Here is a 19,615-nt window from a genome sequence, read left to right on the forward strand (position 1 = left end):
ACTCTAAGGGCCTGGTTATAAGTGAACTAGAATGAGGTTAAGTATTTACTACACATAGAAAATACTGATACTTCGGTGTGTGATATTTACTAGATGTTATTGTTAATTGTGATTTATAGAGCGCTTAATACCGTCAGGTCTCTAAGCGCTGCGAGAAGATTAGCTATAGTCCCAGAAGTGAATGTAGTCTGTAAGTGGTAGATGCTATGCCCAGGCTTCTGTGAAGAGTAACGTCTTCCATTTGTTCCTGAATGGGAGAAGGGCTCTTCCGAGCGGAGATGGCCTGGCAGCCAATTCCCGAGTTGCGGGATGAGGACCGAGAAGGCTTGCCCACCTTTAGTGGTGTAATTAAACCGTGGACATTTTAATAGGCCCTCCGTGGCAGACCTTAGGGTGCGGCCAGGTTCTTTGATGTATTTTGGTGCCTGACCATACAGGGCGTTGTGGGTGATGCAGAGGCCTTTGAATCTAGCCATCAGTTTAATGGGAAGCCAGTGCAACTGTTGGAATAGGGTTGAGGCCCTGGTGCGTCTGGGAGGCTTAACAATCAGCCTCGCAGCATCATTCATCACCACTTGGAGTTTGCCAAGCAACTTGTCTGGCATTCGAATGTAAAGTGAGTTCCCATAATCCATGACAGGACCCGGAAGCTTGTCTCCTTTCTGGTGAAGAATTGGCTTGGTAGTTTGGTCTGCCCTGTTCCCATGATGCACTGGGCCAGGGACAGACTAATTTGCATATAGCCAGGTTCTAAGCTGGGATGGTGCAGTGAGCTATATAACGGTGATGGATCAAGCCCTGATATTTGGACTGGGTAAGAGTGGTCTGCTTAATTCAGACACTCTGTTCATCACCACCCCCTTTTCTGAATCGTTTTTGGCCACTATAGGCGTGGCAGGGTATACTCAGACAGGAGTCCCTTGCTCACTGCACCATCAGGATTCAAGCAAGCCGGGCCGACGACGGCTGAAATGCCAGAAACCGGTCCCCGGAAGCTTGTCTCCTTTCTGGTGAAGAATTGGCTTGGTAGTTTGGTCTGCCCTGTTCCCATGATGCACTGGGCCAGGGACAGATTAATTTGCATATAGCCAGGTTCTGAGCTGGGATGGTGCAGTGAGCTAAATAACGGTGATGGATCAAACCCTGATCTTTGGACTGGGTAAGAGTGGTCTGCTTAATTCAGACACTCTGTTCATCACCACCCCCTTTTCTGAATCGTCACAGGATCAAGGCGGCCACCACAGTCCTCATTGTCGAAAGAGAGGATGGGAGATACTTTCCTCAGCTGTCTAAGCAGACCCACACAGGTCCCGAACACGGTTAATACTTGGTTTGCCAGTGAGAGTTTGGCCTCTATTTTAATGCCCAGGCTTTTTACCACCGGAGCTGGAGACGGGGTGCCTCCCAGTTCATGTGGCCAATATTGGGTGGTCCATGGGTTGCAGTGATGGGATGCAGTAAATATCTCCCATATAAAGTTGACCTTTTGAAAATGGTGAATTACATATGAAAAATTGTGCCCACCACATCAATTTCCTAATGTATCCTTTTTTTCCATACTTTCCATTGATAAACTGTTAGGGGTGCTGTAATTATTTCATTACTCATAAATCTCCTGTTTGCATTGGGATCTCAATATTGTCTTGTGCTCACGGAGTGGCTGAAAGTGCAGTATTGTTTCCAAAACAATTCTCAGATTTTTACTGAGGCGGTGCACTGTTGCGAAGGTTTTCCTTCCACAACTTTGTAAAGTTATTTGTTAAATCTTTGCAATCTTTATTTAGTTCATAAAGCTTCCTCATTTAGAAAAACAAGTAGTGAGTCCAGTTTAAGCGAAAAGTTGACCTGTATGGGAAAAAATTGAAATAAAATATTTTCAGCAGGATAGTTGTTTTTAGCAGAAAAATTCTCCTACAAAAATCTATTTGATGGAAATCCTCTTCTGTGAGTGAAATTGTGCAATTCCGCAATCTTTGCAAACAGCTCATTTGCTTTACTTGGTGGAAAAGATTAAAACAGCCCCACGACACAACCATCTAAAATGGCGACTAGAGGAAATATTTTTGGGAAATGACCTCAACAGACTGGGTTGGTGAGAACATGATTCAATAAGTTGTTTTAGACGCTCATCAAATAATTTGGGATTTTGAATATCGCTCAAGAGGATCCAGTGCCAGCTCAAACACATAGGCGGATTTGTTCTTTCCAGACAGAGAATAAATTGTGATACAGTTCATCTGAGCTAGATGAACTAATTAACAGAGACAGTCGTAATTAAAGTCTGCAAAGCCAATTAGTTACATGGATTTCTGTTGTATGCCAGCTTTTCATAACCCAGCATATGTCTGTAGTCTTTGCAGAACTGTAAAGGGTACAAATAATGGTGAGAATTTCACATGTAGAATTAAACATTTCGCAGGTTTCCAATTTTAAAGGATGAGGCTTGCAGTTTAGTCAAAATTACATTTTCTAAAATGAATTCTCTGGAAATGACAATATGTACATAGGTTAGAACTATATTATTATATGCACATATTGATAAAATACATGTGTGGCTGCATTTCTGTGAAGATGGGCAAGTCACTTCATCGTAAATCCCATTTTCCCAGCCTTAATAAACTTTCGGCCCCCTTTGACCACTTTGTATATGAGTGTTCAGATTTTAAGCATTCATCATTCTAAAATGCATGCTGGTTGGTTACACGTTTCAAAAGTAATAAGGGAGTACAAAATATTGTGACTTTTCCAAATCATATTATTTTCCTATTGTAAACTTTCTTCACCCAAACTCAGAAACTAGAACGAAAATTCACAAAATTTTAACAGCATGGCAGCTTTCCCATCATTAATTTAGATGTTACTTTCCACTGGGAAGCCATTTGTTTCTAAATATTTTGAAAATATCAATTGAAAAATAATCGCCTACAACATTAAAACAATGAGGTGAATGCACATTAGACAAATAACTTGCCCCAGATCAGATGATTGAAAATTTTACAGAAAAACAAGAAAAAAAGATTAGCATAACGGGATTGTTAATTTTGCATGGTCTATGGACAGTCGGGGCTTGGGATTGCCCGCTTACGCCGATCTCTCCACAGCCCCTTGACAGGCTGAGGCGAGAGCACAAGTGAATAAAGTCCTTCACCCTCCCCCCAACCTGACTTGGTTAGGTTCATGGGGTTTCATGCAGAGCCTGGTTCTAGTAATGGCTGGGATGCAAATAATAAATATTCCCATACCCCACCCTTTCAAATTAAAACCCACCACCTTTCCAAAGGATGAAGGTTTAATATTTTCACACCTCCACACCTTTATCTTAGGGCAGAGAGAAGGTTATGTATGCCAAAACCCTGCCATTCCCAGTGGAGGACAATGGGAAAAACAAATAATTGTGCCAGAAGATTTAACCCCCCCATACACAAACCAAAAAACACCCACCCATGACACCTCCCGCCATGTCTACCTTTCAGGAATGGCTTTTTTCACCTATGCCCATCATGCCAGAGAGTAGCTGGAGGAAATGCTCCCTCTGCCGCTGCCTTGCCTTAGGGGTGAGGGGTGCTAACAATCAGCCCCTCTAAAGGTGTCCAAGTGCTGGTTGGTATTTTAATCACTTCTTCCAGGGGAGGGGAGTACTCATTTTAGGCTTTCCTGCTCACCTTGCAAAAGGGTATCCAAGTTTAGGGCTCCTACCTAGACATTGTGCTACCTATGCAAGCTATAAATTTGGGTCGAATTTTACAGGCACAGGCCATGTAGCAGGATCCATCCTGGTGATAAGGACTACTTTATCCGCAGAGTCCACATTTTTTGTAGGTCTGGCTAGGGCGCCCTTGCCCTGGCTCTGGGGCAAGGAAACCTGGCACGATGCACTTAAAGACTGGTTGCAAAAATGTATTGTAAACTGCACACTGAGTTTTTGCACCCAGTCTTCCAAATGTTACTTAAGTTTTATTAGGTCACCCTGCAAAATTTCCAGTTGCGGAGCAACCGGCCTATTGAAAATTAGGCAGGTCACTATTTGAGACCCCATGTGATTGGCTACAAACATGGATAGTGGCCTGCAAAGACCAACCGATCCGCATTCCTCTATTTGAATGGCCAAACATATTTTTCTCTTTTAAAGTATTCAGTGTTTCTTGAAAGACATGATGCCGTGTCTAAAAAATAATATACGTTTTCCATTAGGGAGACCATCAGGTGGAGAAGGCAGTGATGTGTTGGTCCACTGCCTACTCCTTCCTAGGCTACTAACAACATTCGCAAAAAAGATAGTATCTCTGAGGGGGCATCTTCCCCATTGCAAATCAGTTAACCATTCCTTTTGAGGTCTCAGTAACTGATAGATGGCTTGCGCCCGCAATAGTGATCGCAAGTCATTTATGCATATCATTATTGTGAGATGCAACTGGGAGGGGGCACCCCTTTCACCCCCTCTCTTAATTGCGACTCAGAATCAACTGCAAAACCCATTCATAAGTCGGAAACCGTGCCCTGTTAAAGGTTTTTGTGGCCACCCGGTTAGAACAACTTTTAATTTATTACCCATTTTCAGATCGTTGAAGCCCCTATGATTCCAAAACATATTGCACTCTTTTATCAAAAATTGTTATGGGGGAGCATTTTGTGCAAAATTAAGGAGTTCCATTTCACTTAATCAGGTGTAATTTTCCCAAAATGTTGCTTAATTACACAAAAGCAAATACACAAGTTTCACACACATCTAGTAATCAGAAATATCTGAAATAGAGAGAGAAATGAGGTAAGTGAGTGAGTGATGAGGAAGAGCGAGGTGAAGGGTAGAGAGGTGAGGTTCAGAGTGAAATGAAGTTGAGAGAAGGTGATCTAGACAAAGGCAAAATAGGGAAATGAGGTGGAAGAGAGCATTGAGGTGGAGAGAGTGGGGTGAAGTGGAGGTAGAGTTGGTGTGGAGGCTATAAGCTGCAAGGCTCAAAGAGCTCTAGAAAGAGAGGTATGGTCATGATAAAGAGATGCGTAGGGGTGCAGTAGAGCAGTATATTGGAGAGGTGAGGTGAACATAGGTAAGGTATAGATAATCGAGATACATAAACGTATAGGGAGAAGAAAAAAGAGAGTGGTGAAGTAGAAGGGTGATGTGAAGTAGAGATAAATATATTAGAAGGATTCTTTTTTAAAATTCTTCACTACCAAGTGCCTGAGAGTGTAATGGTCAATTATGGACAGGCTGGGCCTACACACAAAAGTCTGTAAAACGTGTATGCCAATTTGCCAAATTATAAAGAATAGTACTTGTACTCATACTCGCCATATTACCAGTTGATGTCTTGCTTCTTCACTGGTGCCTCTGGCCTTCTTTTGAGGAATGGATGTAGCTTCCCGCCTCACACTGCTTTTATTGATGCTGGCCCATGAAACCTCTGGAACTTCCTGATCACTTAGCCAGGGGTGCCCTTGAAAGGAGAGGGCCCTGGGCAAATTGCCCACTTTGCCCATGCCTTTAAACAGCTCCTGTTGGGAAGGCTTAACTGACTTATAATTTATAAGTCAGGTAAGCCTTTCCAACAGGAGAATGAAAATGGAGCAGCAGACTGGAAACTGCCACTACAACACGGCCATTTCCATGCATAACTTAACCATCATGCATTACAACGCATGCCTGGTTACAACGAATAGCCTTTACCGTGCATACATTTACTACGAGATACGTAGTAACGGTATGTGTGTTAAAGGCTAAAAATGAAAAAGAGGGCTTGGGGGGTCTCCACCCCCCCAAAAAAAAGCGTGAAAAAAAGAGGGGGTTGGGGGTTGGAGGGGGGTCCCCCCAAAAAAACGCACCTGTTGAAGTTTCTATGTGGAGGCAATCTGCGATATTAGAGGAAACGGAAAGCCACTTCTGTTTCCTCTTAACGACGTGTGACGTCAACACTGAAGACCATTGAGAAGAGACGACGTGGTGAGGTAAGGGGAATATTAGATTATAGAAAAAAAAAAAGCACAGGTCCGATTCAAGGGTTAAGGGCAGGGGAGGGGAAGTTATAAATCAATCTAATAAACAGGAAAAAAATAAATTTTGCGTCTGCAAACCCTCAGATTTTGTGATTTCCAGGGTTAGCAACACAAAATTGCTTTATACATCTGGTCGTAAGTGTGTACCATTTCCCGGAATAACGTTTTCTAGAGATTTCCCGATTGAAATAGTTAATACCTGGATTGAGGTGAACAAGTCTTCATGAAGTGTCAACTGATACTTGAACATAATCAAAACTTATTAGTGTGCTGGCAACTTCGGTTGCAAGCATTGCCTGATAACGCCTATTTGTGTATGTCGGTCTGGCTGTGTGCTGCTCCATTTTCATCCACCAGTCAATGGGTTACTGACTATTCATTTCTGAGGAAACATCCTTGTAAGGAAATTTCTCTTTTTGCATGGTTATACCCAAAGTTTTGGACTGATGCTGTTTTGTTTTTCCTCTGAAAGTTCACTGAGGCCTGCTAACCGGACCTCTGTTAGTATCTGACCTTTAAAAGTGTATGTTCATTGGCTTATACCCAGTTGGCATAAGTTAACTTACTTATAAGTCCCTAGTATATGGTGCCAGGGGTCCCCATGGCCTATAAGTTAAAGCGGCCCTTTTTGACTGCATCACTTATTGTACCACCATGAGTGTGACAAAGTAAAAACATGTCTCCCAGCCTACCACTGCAGACTGGTAGAGCTGTTTTAACTGCTAACTCAACTTTGCTATTTAAACAAGTGACAAAGTCCAGACCTTCCTTTTTTATATATATATGTCACCCCTAAGGTAGGCCTGTCTAGCCCTAAGGCAGGGTGCTGCATATTAAAAAGTAGGATATGTTTTTTTATTTGTCCTAACATCAAAAACCCCATATTGTTGTTTTTACTGTAGATGGGTTAGTAGCCCCAGTGGCAAGTACAGGGTTTCACGCCAACTCAACTATGCTAACTTCTGAGTGGGACGAATGAATTTGGGACCACAAGGGATCAAAAGAATCATTGCATTAAACCTGACTTTATACCCAAGTTGAATTTAATGTAACTTTTAAGGAAAAGGCAAATTTAGAAAGTTGTCACTTTGTTCCCTGAGGTTTTCCAGTGGCCATTTACAGTTGTTGGCTATGAGAGAGCCCTCTGCCCTCCTGGGGAGCCCTTTGAATGACTCTCAGAAAAGGACACAATAGAGGCCTGCCATTGGAAGAGGTGTTATGTCTCCCCTACAGGAAGCCACACAGGGTGTGAGCCCAAAAGGCGAGTTTCGAAGGGGAAGCTGCCTTTAAATGGCAAATAATGGACACACACAAGAGCGTCTGCTCCTTTGTTCTGGTAGATAGGTTGACGTCCTGGATAGAGGGGGAAATGATTGTCAAATTATTTTCTCTGTGGGTGTATATCCTCAGTTAGCCAAGCCGCTAGGGTAGGCTACCAAGCTCCACACAACTAGAGAGGGGTTCTGCCGTCTTGGAAGCGGGCAGAATGTTTCACTCTGGGATAGCTAGATGCCACCCAGAGGTTGTCAACCGGTGGCTCATAGTCTCCTCATTCCCTGAGGGCGAGTTGTGGGCATACAAAATGGCACCCAGACATCAAATCACTTCTCTACTGGAGAGAGGAATGAAGGACTGCCCCGCTGTTCCCTGGATCTGGGAAACTCCACTGGACTGCGAATGCTTCCCGGGTTACCAAAGAGAGACCTGTGCCTGTGGTGCCCTACTCGAGGAAAAGTCTTTCTCCGAGCCCAAGACTAGGAGTCAGTTGGCTGCCTTCATTTTATGGCACTAGTGCCACAAAAGCTGAAGAAATCGCATTGGTGAGTTGATCGCCACAATCACTTGATCGTCACTGACTGCTGAAGTGCAGCCCAGAAAACCAAGCCCTGGTCCTCGAAAGTTGCATTAGAGTCTGCTGGACCTGGGCGAGTCATCAAAGTGCTGTTTGTTTGATCAAGACGGACACTAGCCTCAGTTAAAGGGAACCACTGGTTTCACTGTGACCAGAGACCACTAGCACATCAGCAACTGGTTTTTGGCTGGACTTCGAGGGGAAATCCACCTCTGTTGCCAAAGGACCGAAAGGTGGCCCCAGGAAGAACCCCGATGACCGGATCAGCATCCTCAGCCTCCTGTATTAAAATGCCTGGTTGGAATAGTGTTCACACCCAGCTCATCATTTCAACTTGGCCGATAAAATCAAGAGCCAGAAACGTCTTGCCGAAATATTTTAACTGCTCAAGAACGTTACTACCACAGCTGGTTGTAAGCGCTCCGGTACGAGTTGCTACACCACCGGTAGATGGGAATAAAATGTGGGATAAGTGTTTGTGACCATAAAACCTCATGGCACTGAACTTGTTGGCTGCACATATTATCAAGATGGCGAAATTTGCAAGGACAGAGCCCTAGATGCTAGCTCAATTTTCACCTTATTCGGACTCTGAAATCGGGTGCAAATACTAGTTGGGCTCAATTTTATATTTACACCAGCACCGAGATTGAAGTGGTTACTGTTTCTTTAAGTCAATGACACACTCTGTTGCTCAATGTTGGAATCGCTGAAATATCCCTCAGGGCACAGGTATTTGATGGCATGGATTGGGCAAGCTATGGCAAGCGATGAACAGTATCATCTGTCATCTAATCGCAGCACTTTCAATCGTGTGATGCGATTAACGCTGGGCAGAAAGGGAGCTTGTCTCAAATACAACCACCTCTTGTTTTTCGACAGTTGACCGCTTTGCCACCGCCCGTTTTCCCGCCAGTCACCTCTTGTGTGAATTGTCTAGTGCATCCTCTCAGCATCACCGTACATGAACGGTGTCGCACGCGACTGTCAGTCAGTCGTGCTTGCTGTTTCATTACCAAATGGCACGTTCAATAAATGGCATATTCCGAATGAGCCCTCTGGGGCCTTTGCCGTCAGGGCCAGGGAAATCGCCACCTATGGCACAGCATTTATGTTATGTCAGTGTGGTTTTCGTCGACATTCCTCCTCAAAATGCATATGCAGCAGTATTATAATGAAACCAAATCATTCCCTCTGACAGTACTGTATTATTTTAGAAACCACCAGTAACATTAAAATTATGTTGTAACATTTACATGCCTATCAAGACCGCCTGCATGATCGATGTATTCTCTTCGCGAATGCATTACTCTATATGAAATGCCATCGCATTGACTAAAATCTTTGTTGGAACACTTTTTTTTATCCTAAACTTTTTTGTGCATTTTGTAGTAGCCTATCTTATACTGTGTGTAATTAAAGTTTAAAATAATGACTTGTATATTCACAGTGCTTTGTGTCACAGACTGGGACCTCGTGCACTAAACATACACAAGTTCCTATTCTACACTGCACCAACCAGGATTCAATTATGCGGTTCTCTGGTTACAGACACAGACCTCTGCAGTGCATTAACTAATATGGGTTTTCATTTAAGCTTTGCCTCATCTTATATGAAGTTACCTGAAGGTGAAAGACCAAAAAAGTTAGTTTTTCAGCCACCTCTTCGACCCCACCCCTACGCTCACCCCCCGCCCACTTTACACACAGTATCACAGTTCCCATACTAATTGTAATGCACTTTGACCACTGTGTATCACCCAGGTCCATCCATCTTTCAGACCTTTTTACTGCTCCCAGGGTTTTTTTTAAAAGGATACGAGTGAAGCTGTCTGATGGAAACACCGCTTTGAAGATGTGAGGGATTTTCTACTGAGTCATATCACCACACACTAAAATAAAAGTAGTGCCTCAATCACAGTGCGAGCAGTAGAAAGACCGCAATCAAGCTGAAGCAATCAGTTCTTAGTCCATGTTTCAGCCGAAAGAGGAGGAAGTGAAGCCAGCATGCACTGGCCAATTAGAAGACAGCAAATAAGTGTGACAATGAAGCCAATGAATGTAAGTTACAGGTGGGCTGCAAGCCTCTTGTATACAATTTCACTCCGAAGTGAGAGCGCATACACTGTTGCAAGTGAGACCTAAAAAAAGACTTGAAAATGTGTGAGGAAACTTGGCCCATAACCAGACCTGAGAACTGTTCATCCAGACCAGCTCCTCCCCCACACTCTGGTACTTGCAGTTTTGTTTATCCTTTATAGATTTAAGAATAGAAGTACCAGTACACAAAAAAACCCGACTGGATTAGCCATTCTCTGATTGACCTGACAGTACTCTGTGCATCAATTGTCGAGCCCAAAGGGAGGGGTCAGAACTCCAGTGGTACCAGTTCTTTCTCATAGCCAGGACCAGGGAGCAGCAGCCCTCTCTTGGTGCTGGTGACAGAGGGGAACCAGTCCAACCCTTGTGCCAATCCAGGGAGCAGCAGTTCTTTTTTGGTACCTGACCCGGGGGCAGTGTTCCCCTGGTGCCAGGCCTAGGGAGCAGCTATCCTCCCTTGTTGCCAGTGCCAAAGACAAACCAGAACCACCCTTTTCTTGTGCCAGGTCCACGGAGCAGCTGTCCTCTCTTGGGGCCAGGTCCAGGGGGCACTGGTCTTCTCTTGAGGTGTGATTACTATCAGGCTTTTCTTAGTGCCAGGCCAGAGGGCCACTGGATTCAAGCTAGCCTGGCTGATGAGGTGTTACCCTGAATCCTGACCAGAATGCTTGTTTCCGGTCCAGGGACGACATGGTTTGGCAGTTCGGGCTGGAATGTTAACATGAGGCACAGGGTCAAGACTGATTTGCATATAGCTGTGTCTGAACTGGGGTAGCGAAGTGAGCAAAAGAATGATGATGGATTCAACCCAAATCTGTGACTGGAGGTGAGTGTTCAAAAAGTTTCAGCCCTCTGTCCATCATCTCCTTGTGTTTGCTTTGTTCACCCTAAGTTGGCAGGGGATGCCCAGACGTGGGTCCCTTGCTCACTTTGCCACTGGATTCAAGCTAGCATGGCTGATGAGGGGTGTTACTCCAAATCCGGTCTCAGGATGCTTGTTTCCGTTCCAGGGAAGACATGACTTGGCAGATCGGGGTGGACTGTTCCCATGAGGCACATGGTCAAGACTGATTTGCATATAGCTGTGTCTGAACTGCGGTGGCAGAGTGAGCTAAAGAATGATGATGGATTCAACCCAGATCTCTGAGTGGGTGTGAGTGTTTGAAAAGTTTCAGCACTCCTTCCATCATCTCCTTGTGTTTGCAATAAAGAAGATGGCCCACTGAGGACCGACAACAGTGCTTACCATCCAAGGAGTGCTGTCACAGCACGTCAGTCCTTGGTTATGACATGCAGCCTTGCTCCATCATTTCTGAGCACTCAAGTGCGTCCATCTGGTGGTGGTGTGGAAAGCCACCATAAAGCACACAATCCCTCAGAAGAAGAAATTCACTTATCTGGCATCTGAACAATGAAGAAAGAGAAGGTCCTAATCTGTGAATTATGTGGAGGAGCCTCAGCTTCTGATGGGGATGAAGTTTTCTAATTTTTGTACTCATTGGAGTTGTAGTCCTGAAAGCAATTAATGGTCTTGTTTTTGGTTTACCGGGTTGCTGAGAAAATAAATGTTTTTGGCTAGGTTTGGCTAAACAAAAACTTCCTACATACGTACACATACATATAGATGCATAATGCTTGCCTCTGGTCCTGACAAAAGAATTACTACTAAGTGGAAAATTCTTCTCAGGGGAACCGGAGGCCGGTGTGCATTGACCCTGTTAATTTTTTTTGTCTCTTGTTAAGAAGCTCCTTCACTACACACCCCCTTCACACTCTAGAAATACCCTTACTCCCACCCTTAGCTGGAATATATTTGCATGCCCTCAAACTCACCATTGACCCTTACTTAACGTGTCACTGTGGAAACTGCATCACACTCTCAGAATTTCCATGGTCTTAAATCCAATTTTGGATGGTGAAAGTCCATCAGCCGTAATTCTGTGTCTCACATATATCCCTTGTTAAGGGCATTTTTTTGCACCTAAGCTCAGTGTAGATGCTCTAATACCTATGTGAATCTGGGCGAAGTGATTCGGATCAGAACAGACCCCATTGGCCTGGAAATGCAGAAAGTGTGAAGAAACTCATCCGTCTTTAGTGGGATAAGACTTAACTTCTCCAGACATGGATTCTGTAGTGGAGAAAGAAAGGAGGCAGCACTCCAAGGAACAGTCGGATAGAAATGTTATCAGCCACCAATCCTAGAAGAAAGTTACTGACAAGTTTACATCTCTAATCACACTAAACTAAGCATCATGCAGTTTTCCTTGTCACCACTGGAATCACTATGGCATGTTATGTTTTGGGTCCAGCTGTGGTAGAGACACTGCAACTACACTCTTGAATAAACACACCTCTTTTCCATCACTGAATATTTCCAAATGGATTTCACAACTGTGAGTGGTACACTTTGGCAACGAGCACAGGGATCCACCCAGGAAGTTGTGTTGCAATATCCTGTGGGTTGAGCAGCTCTAACATGACTCTGTTTTGCTTGGCCTGCAGGCGGTGTCGACCGGAGGCGATGGACTCTTGCAGGTGGCGCAGAGAGAATACGCACGGATGACCTACGAATCACTCTGCCTTCCAGATGACGTGCAGAGTCGTGGCATGGAGGAAGTGAAGGATTACTTTTTTATGGAAGATGGACTCCGGTTGTGGGGCATAATCAAGAGGTAATAACCTCCTTTCTCTTTGCTATTAAAAACCGTTTCAAGTGAGGAGGATCTCATGAACCCGATGTAGAGTTCTAGGGACTAGTTGTTTGGAGACAGTGGACAGTGGACAACTGATCTGCACCGACGCAGATTGCCCACAGCGAAGCAAAGTATTCAACAGACAAAAAAAAGACCCTTCTGTCGCTGTTGTGTGAACTTACAAGCACTTATACCATTGATTGCCACTACCAACTTATTTAAAAATAGATCAAATGAGGACATCAAATGATGGTCATTTTAAATTGCCCAGTATCTGAGTTACCAAAACCTCAGAGTTGAATGTCTGATGGTGTCATTGGTAACAGTTTGGTCTTTGCTAAACAATTTGGCCAATGCGTTTGGTGTCTTAATTTGAAGAATGTATTTTGTTTTGGTATAACCGTTTCATCCCTTTTCCCTGACTGGCTAGATGCGAAATTGTCTGTTTTCTAAGGGATGTAGGCCGGTTTCTGAAAACCAGTCTACCACCACATTGAAAATGGTTTAAAAAGAGGACCATCTTTTTTGTCCTTGTTTAAGGGGGGCAGGTCCCATCAAAGCATATTTATTAGTTAAATTAATTATCTGTGGCCTTGGAGCACTATATTCAATCAAGTTTAAGAGCTCTGTAAAACTGGAGCTTTGGTTTTAGATACCAGTGGGCCCCAATTTAATTCCACCTTCTAGGATGAGAGACAGAGTTGTATTGAGCTCAGAATATCTGGCGGAAACCTGAAGTGAGGGAATATTCACCTTTTTGTAAGGCACAATCAAACCACAGCAAATGCACAGTAGACACCAAGATTCTAAAAAGAGACCTAAGGTGTCAAAAGAGGCGTATTGTCTACCTTGCTTTGGAGGGGATTTTGCCACTATTTAGATGTTGACCGATCTCTCTTTCTCTCTCTCACTCATGGCGCAGGTTGGTGGAGGGGATTGTTGGATGCTTTTATCACAGTGACAAAGAGGTAACCTCTGACCGTGAGCTGCAGGCTTGGATTCAAGAAATCTATGACGAAGGGTTCTTCGGCGCCCCAAATCTGGGTGAGACACTCTACCCGCCTTCAGCCCTTATGCCTTTGTTCTATCTTCTTCTCTCTTCCTCCCTTTCTCATTCCCTCTTCTATTCCCACTATCCTACTTTGCTCTCCATAGTTTATATTTTCACTCTCAATGAAATGTAATTGTCCTAACTAATATTAGTAATTTCCAGTTGCTATAAAAGCCACTGTACCTGCCAGGATTGAAGCTCCCCTTAAATCAGCGCAGGCTTTTGTGGTGGGAATAGAGAAGAAGACCTTTGACTTCTCCATTGCTTCTACGTGTGTCATGTCGCCTACTCCCCGCACTACATCTGTCCCCATATGCAACTCTGGACATGCCTGAACCTCTCTGTCCATGATTGTACACAACCTAGACCTCTACCAGTTGGTTATAAGGGTAGCCTGAAGATGTGGTGTGTGCCCGCTACTCGATTTCCACTGAAATCAGTACATCTTTGACAAGAATCAAGAACTTTAAGTTTCAGGTAGAGGCACCACCTTGTATTTTATGACAGTCTGTCTTTTATTTGTGAAGCACAAACACAATTTGAACAGGCGCAAATGTGGAACATATATTCTTTGGTTGTTGCAGTGAAAAATTTGGAATTTCACCAGACGATTAAATTGAAAGAGATCTATTAGATTCTTAGGGACTATACCTTTGAGTCCCTCCTAGATCTGACACAGAACTCTGGCCTAGGTTTATTATTCTTTGTGCAATGGAGCAGTGAGTGCATGAAAAAGTACTGCGCTGTGTTACGACTTTGTGCAAAGCTCAACTTTACAGTACGGAGCAAAGGCAAAGAAGCAGTGTCTAACGTTGGATTTGTACTCACAGCAACAATGGAGAGCTGAGTGACAAATCGAGATTGTGTGCATCAAGGTATTGTTTACATTGCATGGCACACATTTAAATATGGCCTAATTATGTTATGTTATGATGCATATATTTAAAAATTGATGCACTAGAAGATTAAGTGATTTTTTCCCCAATCATGGTGTCATCAGCTAAAAAAACGTTTGAGAGTAACCTGCTTAACTGGTCAACTTTCAGATGTGGACAGCAGTGCTTAATTTGAGTCAGTGGTTTCTGGTGCTCAGCACTGGCACTTATTTGTCAAAACCATTACTTATGCCAGCTGCCACATGGGGGCACTATTTATGTAAATTAGATATGAGCAGAACAAAAGTTGTTTATTAATTCAATATACATTATAACCAGCTAATACCTGCTGCCCAAGTCATTCTTATAGCTTTGGGTGCCTCAAATGGTCTGAGTTGTCACACGTGTAGCAGTGTGATGTTTGTGTGTGCCGTCCTGTCACTCACTGGCAGAGCTAGTACTGGCAATGGGTAGTGCAAGCTGCAGTGGACTCCTGACGAGGGCCATGGCAGTTATTTATTTTTTTTTTTTACAAAGTAAGTACTGCAATTAGGTGTAATAGAGAAAAAATGTTTGTGTTCTGCTAAAATCGATGTAAACTTGTCTAATGCACTACCGTCTTTGGCTGACTGACAGATTCCTTTGGTGCGCCTTCAGGCCCTAAACATTTGCAGAGCCCTCCCATTGGGATACCATTCATAGGTCCATTCTCAGCACCGTCTGTGGATCTTTAACGCATTCTGGGATCTGCACCAGTTTTGGTTCTTTTTTCAAGTTTGGTGCAGAACTCTGTGGTAGTCATGTGCTAGACATTGATGCTTGACAACCTTGTGAATATATGGTATTTCTTTTGCACATCTTTGGACAAAAACAATGCTAATTGACCAACCAACATGTTTTGCTTGTAACGATAATACAGCTTAATAGTATTGTTGCCTGAATGTGATTGGTTTTCACTGAGGGAAGAAAAAACGTGAGGTTTATATGGACTGTCTTCTGCTCTCTCTCCGCTTTTCTTGGACGAACTACAACCCTTGAATCATCAGTTCATCCTTGTGCTCTCCAGAATATTTCATTAACAATTTTATTACATTGACTAAGAACTCCTAGTTAAGATATAGAATTCTCACAAGCACACACCACACACACACCGCATGCCCTTGCTGTTGAGACCCTGGCACTGCAGTGAATTCTTCTTAAGTGAGACGCACAAGGGCATCATTGTATATGCATTGAACTGGAGCTTAAGATAGGAAAGTGATGGATACCTAACCCAGGCTTTCATAAATAGCAAACCAAGCCAGACCACATCAAACATTTCTGAATAAGCCCCAATATCTGTACTGGAGGGTGACCAGCTTGAGGGCCGGTCTTGCTTGAAAGACGTCTGAGGCATATTATTTTTTAGGAATTCGTTGAACATGGAAGTATGGCATTATTTGAAAGACTAGTTTTATGGTGGAGCCTGACGACAGGGACTCTAGCCAGAAGGCCACTATGATGGGCTGTATTCTGCAATTAATTATTTACAGAGTGTTTGCATTTATTATCCCAAGGTATTAAGAAAAACCAGCTTTATTTCATGGTATGTGATATCCTACAATTGTACATTTGTAAAGTGCTCGGGAGAAGCAGTACTCCTGTGATTCTCTTAAAGCGGTCAGGATCAATATTATGTATCCATATGGACATATGAAGGAGAGGGTTCAGCATTCTCACTCTGTACTCCAACATTTCATCATGGGGCCTCAATAACACCATGTTGTGATTATCACAATCATAAGCAAGATAGTGTATGAGTAATGGCTCCTATCAGAACTTGTTTTGCTGATGTCACCTATTTACTGTCACTGTGTCAGAAACAGACCACAGCCCGGTGGTTAAGACTTACTATATAACTAACAATAAGGACAATATATGCTGAGTGTATGTGTGGGATGAAAAGTGTGTGAAATTGTAGGAGTCTGTGTAAAGGTACAACAATTTGTTGCTATAGCAGCATCCAGTCGAAGACAAAAGGCATATGGTTTGTGCTTTTATGCAGTCAACATTTTTTGGCGACAGGCTTGGTCAAGACAATTCCACACCTGCTTCAGGACCGCAACACCCAATCATAGCAAAAAGAAATTGAGAAAAAGGTGATTATTTTCCTCTGTTCACACCACCATTAAAAAGATTTAGTTGTTGGTTTGCCACTCAACACTTGAGTCACTGGAACACCGCTACTCCCCTACCTGAAAAGAAATGTTGGGTTCACATGGTTAATAAGCTGCAGGGAAGGGTAAAAAAGTTACATTACAGTTGACTGTCTGAATGTGTTGCCCATGCTCTCTAATTGTTACTTTGTTTTCAGCAGAGGCAAATGTATCGATGTAGAGGTGAGAACCACAAGATGTGGAAGGAAGGAGCAGGCAGGAAGTAACAATGTGGAGGAAGAGGCTTTATAGTGTCACACTCACTCTGCCTCACACGTGCAGTGTCATTATATGCAGGAAGTGACAATGAGGAGGAAGAGGCTTTATAGTGTCACACTCATCCTGTCTCACACATGCAGTGTCATTATATAGCCCAAGCAGAATTCATTTTACTTATTGACTCCCACATTGTCACTTTGTATTAACAACTGTGAAAAAGTGCGGTGGTGTGCTTGTCAATATTTGAGAAACACCAGTGTGCATGTTCACTACATGTTCACATATAGCCTATTTCAGACTCCCAGGTTGAGACTAGCCACATTGTCATATATGAGAGGAGTTGGCAGGAAAAGGAGGAATTAAACATTTTTTGCATGCGACTGGGTATGTAAGACAGAACATCTGCAAAGTCTCTGAGCTTGATATACTACAAGCAAGAACAAAAGTTGCCACTGAAGCGCGGACACCGATTGCAAGCCAGTGTCTTTATTATGACAATTTCCTGCAAAAGCAGAGCTGGGCCGCAAGGAGCATTTTCCTTCCCTTCGCTTGCGCTGGCTCTGTGCCTCAAAGGGACCATGAACAATTTTGGGACCATGAGGCTTCTCCCTGATTAAGTCATTTTGTGCATGAAATCATGGTAGACTTTAGTAGAACTGTTTATCAAGTCAGTGTTATGAACTTCAGGTGGATGTCTAAAGCTCTGAGCAAATTAAAGAGCACATGATGCAACTGTTCGTCTCCAGGCCAAGCCATGAAGATGTTGATATGCGCTGCATTTATTTCGGATAGTATGAAAACCCTTTTAGAGCGGTCGTGGTACAGGTTCTCTAGGGAGGTAACATTAAGGCTGGTATTTTCATGGTTTAAGGCATTTTTATCTACTAAAGATTCTCCACTAAAAGATATACATGCCTTCATTGCTTACACGATGCCATGTCACCCTGTTAACGGAAGAATAGGAGAAAAAGGTTGGACTCACCATGCACCAGTCTGAAAACATTGACAAAAGGTACCAAAATACACACCAGAAGAAGTTAATTGAGAGAGAAGGAGAGGCAACCTGGAGACTGTAAGCAACTAAAATTTAATTTTAGTGTAACCCTCGCTTGGGGCCTGATTTAGAGTGTGACGGATGGTATTCTGTCACAAACATGATGGATATACCGTCCACCTTATTAAAAGTGCTTTAGGATTTAATGCTCTTTTAATAAGGCTGGTGGGATATCCGTCATGTTTGTGACAGAGTGACACAATACAAAACTCAAAATCAAGCCCTTAGTCTGACGCCAAGTCACAAAGAGGGATTTCTAGGCAGAGAAAGACTTTCCAAACGACCAGAGGTCAATACCCATTAGCATGTCACAACCTGCCATCACAGTGACTAGCTGCACACATATGAACTTGTGTCCACTGTGTTGAGCAAGATAATCAGCAATGGTTTCCAAGAATGAAACTGCAAGGGATACTTGGAGACCCAGGAGATACTGCAGACGTCAGACTGTTAAGAAAGTCAGCTCACTGAGTCCCATATGAGCATTATTTATACATGGCACATGTCACAGAGGTGTCCCCGACTCCTGTGGGAGTGGGGTGGGGAGAAAGGAAAAGTGATATGCCAGAAATCAAAGAAATCTTACTAAATCAAGGCTCTTGTCCCACCGACTGCTTTTTAATTGGCCCTGTTAATTTATTGTCTGTGCTGCTCTAGGTGTCCCTTCCTCTTTCCAGTCGAAGGATGAACTCACCAAGTTCCTTACAATGGGGATCTACACATGCTCGGCTCAGCATGCGGCACTCAACCAAGGACAGGTACCTAGAAATTCTTTCACCGTTACTTGGCAGACCTAGATTTAACATCACAGAAGACCATGTTTTGTCCTAGCACTAGGCCAACTAGGGTTAGATTATTTTTTTAATACTACAGTCACCAAATATTAGTAGTCCGGTGATCTGGCTTGGAAAAAGGATGGCAAAATATGAAACTGCTTCACTGTAATATAGATTACTTCCAACCTTGTGGGGGAGGGAAGTGCAGATTCACCCTTGTTATGGAAGGTGAAGATCTGCTAATTGTGGGTTTAAGGTAGTATTGATCATTTGTAATACGGGTAGGTGCAGGGCTTAATATATCCATCCATCAACTTCCATGTGAGCTGATTTTCTATTTGCAGTTTGACTGGTGTGCATGGGTGCCGAACATGCCCTGCTCCATGCGCCAGCCACCACCGTCCTGCAAGGGGAAGGTGACCATGGATTACATCATGGAATCGCTACCAGACACTCGTCAGTCCTGTATCCAGATGGCAATCACGTGGCACTTGGGGCGCACACAACCAGACATGGTGAGTTGTGAGGGCAAGATGGAGAGGAGAAGAGGTGGGCAAACTCCCCAAAAATACACCACGTATAAAAGGCAGACTTCTAGGCCAGTGACTCTCTGACCTCAGTTAAAATCCATTATGAAACAGTTATGGTTCACGACAGGCAATTAAATGTGACTTAAGATAATTTGTTATCATATGCATCCATTATAAGCAATTATGTAGTCCAGAGAAAATACAAAACTCTATTATTAATATATTACTGTGCATAAAACCACAGTGACGACATTCCATGCAGAATAATTCACATAG

The 19,615-nt window shown here is 43.3% G+C and overlaps 1 protein-coding gene across 3 annotated transcripts in view; it reads left to right on the forward strand.

Moving 5' to 3' along the window:
* The window catches only part of ALOX12 (arachidonate 12-lipoxygenase, 12S type), a 158,788-nt gene that overhangs the window by 130,305 nt on the left and 8,868 nt on the right, over positions 1–19,615 (forward strand). For all 3 annotated transcript variants that reach the window (XM_086945910.1, XM_086945908.1, XM_086945909.1), the window contains exons 11-14: positions 12,449–12,618; positions 13,562–13,683; positions 18,691–18,791; positions 19,154–19,324. In XM_086945910.1, coding sequence (XP_086802036.1) covers positions 12,449–12,618; positions 13,562–13,683; positions 18,691–18,791; positions 19,154–19,324 — 564 coding nt within the window. The remainder of the gene's footprint in view (positions 1–12,448; positions 12,619–13,561; positions 13,684–18,690; positions 18,792–19,153; positions 19,325–19,615) is intronic.

Source organism: Lissotriton vulgaris, chromosome 12 (assembly GCF_964263255.1).
Source record: "Lissotriton vulgaris chromosome 12, aLisVul1.2, whole genome shotgun sequence".
Classification (NCBI taxonomy): domain Eukaryota; kingdom Metazoa; phylum Chordata; class Amphibia; order Caudata; family Salamandridae; genus Lissotriton; species Lissotriton vulgaris.